This window comes from Galeopterus variegatus, unplaced genomic scaffold, assembly GCF_000696425.1.
Source record: "Galeopterus variegatus unplaced genomic scaffold, G_variegatus-3.0.2 Scaffold1384, whole genome shotgun sequence".
NCBI lineage: Eukaryota > Metazoa > Chordata > Mammalia > Dermoptera > Cynocephalidae > Galeopterus > Galeopterus variegatus.
The window spans coordinates 95,524-102,997 of NW_007727495.1; the positions used below are offsets into that span (position 1 = coordinate 95,524).

A 7,474-nucleotide genomic window follows, 5' to 3' on the forward strand; every position below is an offset into this window, starting at 1 on the left:
CAAATCCCCTTTCATATCCCAAATCAGCCTCTACTGATTGCAATCTTATGGTTATTCAAAAATTAAATTTGGTGGGCCCTCTTTAAAATAAGTAAGGAGCAATTTATTTTCTGTTAAACAAGAAATACATGACTATATTTTTAATGTATAAAAATGAAATAACAGGTATAGTGAAAATTCTCTTCATGCCCTAATCCCTCACCCCTGAGGAGCACTACTCTGAGTTTGGTATATATCCTTCCAGACCCTTCCCCATGCATTTGCCTACATATATATGCACATAGCAAAATAGGTTTGTTGTGCAGTTTTATTTATTTATTTTTTTTTACATACATGTCAACATCCTACAACTTGATTCTTTCACTTCATGGTATGTCTTAGTTTTTTTTTCCTTCCTTGTACTTAGAGTGGTTACAGAGTCCCCACCAAGAAGAAGGCCCTCACCAGATGTGGCTCCTGGAACTTGGGCTTCCCAGCATCCAAACTAGCTCAGAAGAAGAAGAATCTTGCCATGCAAGGCAGCATGTGCAGAAGAGGGCCAGGCTCCAGCCCACACACCTGCCTTTCAAATCCATCCAAGGCTCCACACCCACAGACCACCTGCCATGCTTACTCTGGAGATGCATAGCTTATGAGTGATTTATGTTGGAATCTGACAGAACCAAGTGATCCTTGGCCAGTCTACTCTAAACAGGGTGGCATATATGGAGGAGGTTGTTGGAGAGACAGTTTCCTATCTAGGGTCCTAGAAGAGAAGTGCTGCAGTAGCCAACTCCCAGGTTCTCTGCAAGGGGTTGGGTGATGCATTCAGATGGCAATATTGTTGTCTAACTGTAGGTAAGACCCTTGATTTATCTGAGCCCTGCTTTCATCCCCTGTAACACTGGTATGATAATATCCATCTTGTGGGACTGTTAAAAGGCTAGTAGTAATACCTAAAAGTATCTTCTCAGTGCCTGGTACATAGTAGGTACCCAACTGTTATCGATTGAATTGTTCCCCACCCCCAAATTTGTATGTTGAAGTCCTAACCCCCAGGACCTCAGAATGCAACTTATTTAGAAATTGGATTGTTGTAGATATAATTAGTTAAGATGATGTCATATCAGAACAGGATGGACCCCTAATCTGATTGGTGTCCTTATATAAAAGGGGAAATTTGGAAACAGAGACACACACAGGGAGAACACCATGTGAAGATGAAGGCAGAGACTGAGGCAGTGCTTCTACAAGCCAAGGAAGGGCAAAGATTGCCCACAAACCCCCAGAAGCTAGGAGGGAGGCCTGGAAAAGATTGTTGCTCACAGTCCACAGAAGGAACCAACTCTGTTGACACCTTGGTCTGGGACTTATTGCCTACAGAACTGTGAGACAATAAACTGTTACAGCAGCCCTAGCAAATGAATACACCAAAAGATGGGAGCCCATCATCATCTTTGATAATCCCCATGGCTGCTCCTCTCTGCACCTTCCAGGTGGCTTCCTCCAAGGGCATCCTGCAGACAACCAGCAGCACCACTTGAAGGGATGCACAAGGAAATGAGCTGTGGGTGGAATCAATGGGTGCTGAGACCAGAGAACTGATGATTCCCCCTCCTTGTCTAAAAATCTCTGCCACCCACTGCTCAGCCTGGGCAGTGTCTACTTCATTGCTCCCTCTTCTTGTGTCCCTGTGCTCATCTGCTCTTCCTCTGTCCACATGCCCATCTGTGTCATGGGGTCTTAGAGAAGATTATTTCCAACCCCAGTAAGGTTCCTGGATCCACCAAACAAGTAGGCCTGACTTGGCAGAGCGGTCACAGATTGTGACAACTTCCTGTGCTTGGGAAGTGCTTCTGCAAACCGCCTTCTTAGCTACTGGCCATCAAAAGTGTTTCAACAGGGCACAGAGATAACTGGAGCAAGCTAGGTTCCTGTGGAACTGGGGAGGGGGTTTGTGGCCAAGCAACAAATAAGTTTAAAGGGTGGAGAACTGGCAGCAAGATGGTGGTATTCTGAGTATTTAAAATTCTATGTCTTTTTTTTTGGCAGCTGGCCAGTGTGGGGATCTGAACCCATGACCTTGGTGTTACAAGGCTGTACTCTAACCAACTGAGCTAATCAGCCAACCAGTATAAGGAAAAGGCTGCAGAGAGTGAACAGAGTCCTCAAGGGGCCAAGGGGCATAAAGAAAAGGCATTTCAAAGAAGTGAGGGATCAGAGCCTCAAGAGGGAACAGAGAGGCCAGCCATTTGTGGAGAACACTGCTAAAGAAAGGCAGCTCAGGAGACCAAACCCAAGGGAGCTGGAACAACTTCATGTGGTGCAGAGGTCCAGGAAGTTAGTGGGAATCTCATACATACAGAGCCTTTGTTCACAGGAACATAAGGCTGCAGTCTCTTCTTTCCTGAAACAGTTCTCGATGGGCAGGTCCTCTGCTTTCATCACAGCAAAATCCCTACCTAAGAAGAGAAACAGATCAAAAGACTCAACCTACACCATTTTTGCTTTAGAAGATGCAAATGCTAGAGTTAAAAATGTGAAGGCTGCTAAACCAATCTTACATTCCATAAAAACTCACCATTTTCATAAAACTTGCTCTCACGTGATCCACAAAACACCCAAAGCCAAACTGAGTCAAAGGTCAGAAAGGAAGGTTCACTCAAGAGGCTGATGTTTGCAAAGAGGCCTACATTCTCTGCAGTGAGGAGGCTTACAAATTCACCTTCACAAGGGGCTTTTTCATCTTCAGGAGACCTAAGTTCTTAGGAAAATCCTTTCCCAGAATTATTTGCTCTTTCAGAGACTTCTACAGAAAAAAACACTACTGAAGAAAACACTATTGCAAGAAATACTTCTGATAAAAATGTTTTCGTAGAAAACATACTGTACCAACAGAAACTATGTCTGAGAACACAACCCACAAGAATTCTGCTGTAGATTCTGCTGTGACTGCATTAAAGTTAATGCCAACTGCTACACGATCCAATGGAACATAATGGGAATTCCACAGCCTGGGCACTGACTTACCCTCCAAGTCCAAAGTCTTCACTTACCCATTGCTTCCATCCCCAGGGGATCAATTTGAACTTCAGCTAAACCAGCAGCTAGGATCCCTCATCTCTGTCAATGATATGAGAAAGTTCATTTCTCATGTTATCCAGACGTTAAAATGGACTGCTTTGAGCCCCATGTACAAATGGCTTGTGCCAAGCTCATCTCCAGAACAGGTCTCCCAATGAAGCTTCTCAGTGAGCAGAAAGAAGTGGAGGCATCCAAGGCAGAATGGGACACAGACCAATGGATAACTGAGAACTATATCAGTGAGAGCACAGAAGGCCTGGATGAACAGAAAGACCACAACTGCTGAAACAGGAGACCCAGAAATTTCCGTCATTTAGGATATACCATTAAAGTGCCCAAACAGGAAGACCAGAGGCTTCCAGTCCATATCCTGTCTTGGTCATGTACTTTGGCCAAGACAGTGATCTCCCACTTTGCTCATTTATAGAATAAAGCAAACCTAACACACAATATGAATTGTAGAAGAAAATGCTTAATAATAAGATTATGTAACACATTAGATTTAGTATGTTCTTTAAGAACCTGTAAGCTACTCATCTGGAAGAGTAGGGTTTTATGCTTTTGTTTTTGTTTTGTTTTTATTTTGGCAGCTGATGCCTACTGGGGTCCAAACCCTTGGTGTTAACAACATTATGCTCTAACCAACTGAGCTAACCAGCCAGCCCAAGAATGGGGTTTTAAATAGTTAGCTTTCATCCTTTTGGTGGGTTGCCAGTACAGGGATCTGAACCCTTGACCATGGTGTTATAAGCACCATGCCTTCCCAAGTGAGCTACCCAACCATCCCAGCTTTCATCTTATCTCTTTGTTTTATAAAAAACAATTGTTCTTTTTTTTTTTAAGCTCACTAAAGATGTTCCAGGATTTGGCTATAAAAACAAACTTATCTTGGCAATATCTGTGGCTGTTGTAGTGATCATTAATTCAGGTTCTGTAATATAAGCTCACTAAAGATGTTCCAGGATTTGGCTATAAAAACAAACTTATCTTGGCAATATCTGTGGCTGTTGTAGTGATCATTAATTCAGGTTCTGTAATATGTCTGTCTTTATAATAGAATCTGAACCCATAAAATGAAAATCAAAGCCACTTTCCCACCTACTACTATTTGACATTCCTCTTCAGTCACTGAGACTGAGGCATGCTTTGTTCTTTTATTGCAAAGTATATTCCACAGATCTTTAAAGGAGCCTCACTCCCAGGAGATCTCTGTGGAATTAAAACCAAAATAACAGGCCACTAGACTATTTTGAGAAGTTTAAGAAGGCCAGAGTTGATATGACAGTAAAATTTTGCAAAACTAAAAGTATGTCAGCAATTTTATGTACTCACCAATCAAGCTCATTCTACCTCTCATTTCTTTCTCTGTTTCTAAAATGACAAGAGAGTTATAATCTTAAGCCTCATGGAGCTGTCATCACCCTGGGGAGAAAGGAAGGGGCCTAAAGATGAAAGTGTTACCCTGGAGATTCATTATATTTACATAGCATCCTTCTTCTCCAGCATGTAAGGTATTGTCTAAATAGATTTAGTCAAAGCACTGCAGGTAAATCCTGCATTAGGCTACTCTAAGGCATGTCATATTTACAGGAGCCTGTTCCTGGAGCTTGCCTCTGTTTACCTGTGTTCAATTACAAAATAGCTTATTATTTTCCCAACAGGTAGGTCCTGGCATACTAAAAGAGTGATTTAAGAAGCTGACAATCTTGACTCAACCCTACCAACCCAGCCTCATTTGAGGTAAATTTACCTCATTTACCTTTTCTACCATCATTGTGGCCCTCCATTCCAGCCAAAGCAGCCCATTCCTACTTGTGTCTGTGCCTTTGCCCATTGAAAATTCCTGTGTATCACTGCCTGTGGAAGTCCTGTGAATCTTTCAACAGTCACCTTAAGTTCATCTTTCCTCACGAAGCCATCCCTGAATACTCTGGGCCTAGTCCCTTCACAAGATTTGTCATCATTTCTTGGGGTCTATAGTGAGGTATTCCCCCTCCCCTGAGAACTTAAAAATGTGGTAAATAATTTTTTAAAAGACAGCTATCTAACAGAGAAACACCAAGGTCCACACATAATGGACCAGAGCAGAGATGTAATGTCCCTGTTCTATAGATGTGAGCAGAACCGAACTAGATGTATTAACATATCTAAAGAAAAACATGTCCATCTACAGAGGGCTGGTCAGTACTGAAAGCATAGACAGAGCAAGGAAGAGCCCAGCAAGGGCAGTGACCACCTAACACTGTGCGTGAGTTGACATCGTGCCTCAGGCAGATGTGGGGTCGGGCCCAGGCAAGGCTGTGCCTGCAGGGAGATGGGTGAATCCAGCCACCTTAGCCTTTTCCATTAAACACTGGAGCCAGTTGATTCCTTTTGTTCTAATTCTGTTCTCACATTAACCTTCAGATTGTACTTCAGTGTGCCACAGAGACTCCTCTCTCCAGAGGGGTGATTCCCAGATTGTGTAGACACAGATGTTGTCTGTGCAATGAGATATATTTCTCATTGTCAAGTTGTAATCTAGCATTCTGATTTTTGTTCAGTCCTGTGATATTGATAAAGTGAGACTGCTCTGAAAGGGAAAAGTGAGCTCTCTCTTGGGGAGGACAAAGTCTAATTTCTGGATATAGGAGGCAGGGACCAGCCTGGTGTCAGCTTGCAGAGGCCTCCAGGTGTCATGTGGCCTTTTTTTTTTTTTTTTTGAACTTTCAACTACTATATTGCTTTTAGTTTCTGGATACAATTTAACCTTATCTTTGTATTTATTTGTATGTTTTTATTATTTCATTTCCCCACTGAGATGATAAGCTATATGAAGACAGAGAGCATGCAGTGTTTTACCTATAGTAGACAATAAAGGTGTTCAAAGGAAGAGAGAGATGAAGCATTATGTCAATTCCACTATGAGGAATAATACAACCTAATATTTCTTTGAAGTAGTAAGCAGAGTCCAGCAATAGACAGACCTGCATTCCTAAGACTTTTGAAATGTCACCTTTTAATATTTTAATCAGTGGGAGAAAATGAATAAATGCTAACAGAACAGCTGCCTAACTATTTGAGCGGTAAGTAATGGCAGATCCCTATTCTCACCTTAAATATATTTCAGCAAATGTAAAAAAAGAAAATGTAAAAATATTAGAGAAAAATAGAAGCAATATGTTTTATAATCTTGCAGTGGAGAAGAGCTTTCTAAGCCTGATATCACAGGCAGAAATCTTTGGTAGCTTTGCTTGTCTTGTCAGTGACATCACTAGCAAACTTAGCACTTAAATATAGCAAGCATGGGATGAACAGTTTTCCATGTATTGTATGATTTAATCCTCACAACAGTCTCATGAGGAGGATATTATCATCCCTCTTTACAAAGGAGACCAATTTAAGGCCCCTGTTGCAAAACCAAAAGCAGAACCCAGATTCCCTTGATGGCAAAGACTGCACACCTTGCTGCCACTCTGTTTTGCCTCCTTAAAGAAAGAAAGAAAGAAAGAAACAAACAAACAAAAAACACTGGGAAATATTTGAAACACTGAAGTACAATGAAAACCATTGGGAGGGTTAATATATTTAATACGAAGAATTTTATAAACCAGCAAGAAAAAGACAATCCAGTGGAGAAAGGCCCAAAGGCTGTGAAGAGTATGTAATTTATATTCTATGCCATAGCATCAGTGGCCCTAACCTGGTGGCTTAAGGGGTGTGAGTCATTAGAGGCCTTTGTCATTTCGTGGAATAGTCTGTAGAATATACTATAAAGCAAATGTACTTCACAGGGCCTGGTTTTGCAAAGCCTTGCTGTTTCAGATATTGACCTTGTAGAGGACTGGAAATTTTCCTCAGGCCATAAAGTCTCTGGTGTAAGATAAAGATTTGTGGCACAGCAAAGTTGCTGGCTCAAGGACAGACAGGTTACTGCTTGATATGTGTACATACTGAAAAATTGCTGGAGGGAGAAGGGATGTTTGCTAAGATCAAGCTTTTGTTGATAGGACCCCTTAATTGCCTTACTGAAATGTCATCTGGCTTGTTTCACTGAAAGTTACCAGCCTGTGTTGTTAAACTATAACCCCACCTATGTTCTCTTCCTGTAACTTCCTGGTCTGGAAAATAAATGCAGGAAGAGAACCCCAATTCAGCATTAATTTCCCAAGGAAGGAATGCCTCTCTCTTGAGGGTTCCAGGAGATTAACCAGTTCAGGGTCTCTCACTGCTGGGAAGAGATAGGCTTTGAGTAATTCTTTGCAGCTCCATCACCCAGGGGAAGTGGGATGACAAATCTGTGGGGGATGAGGCAACTCAAAGCAACATAAATCCACATGGGGGAGTTACTGCCATCAGCGTAGCTGCCAGTTCATTGGGTCGAGGACCTGACATTAATTCACAGAGATCAACAAGGAAGGTTGGGGCCCCA

General features: G+C 42.0%; 1 protein-coding gene across 1 annotated transcript in view; it reads left to right on the forward strand.

Moving 5' to 3' along the window:
- Positions 1-7,474, forward strand: part of LOC103593635 (leucine-rich repeat-containing protein 37A-like) — a 79,243-nt gene that overhangs the window by 68,518 nt on the left and 3,251 nt on the right. Inside the window, 5 exon segments of the mRNA XM_008576653.1 lie at positions 2,097-2,615; positions 2,618-2,860; positions 2,863-3,144; positions 3,147-3,342; positions 3,900-3,991. Coding sequence (XP_008574875.1) covers positions 2,097-2,615; positions 2,618-2,860; positions 2,863-3,144; positions 3,147-3,342; positions 3,900-3,991 — 1,332 coding nt within the window.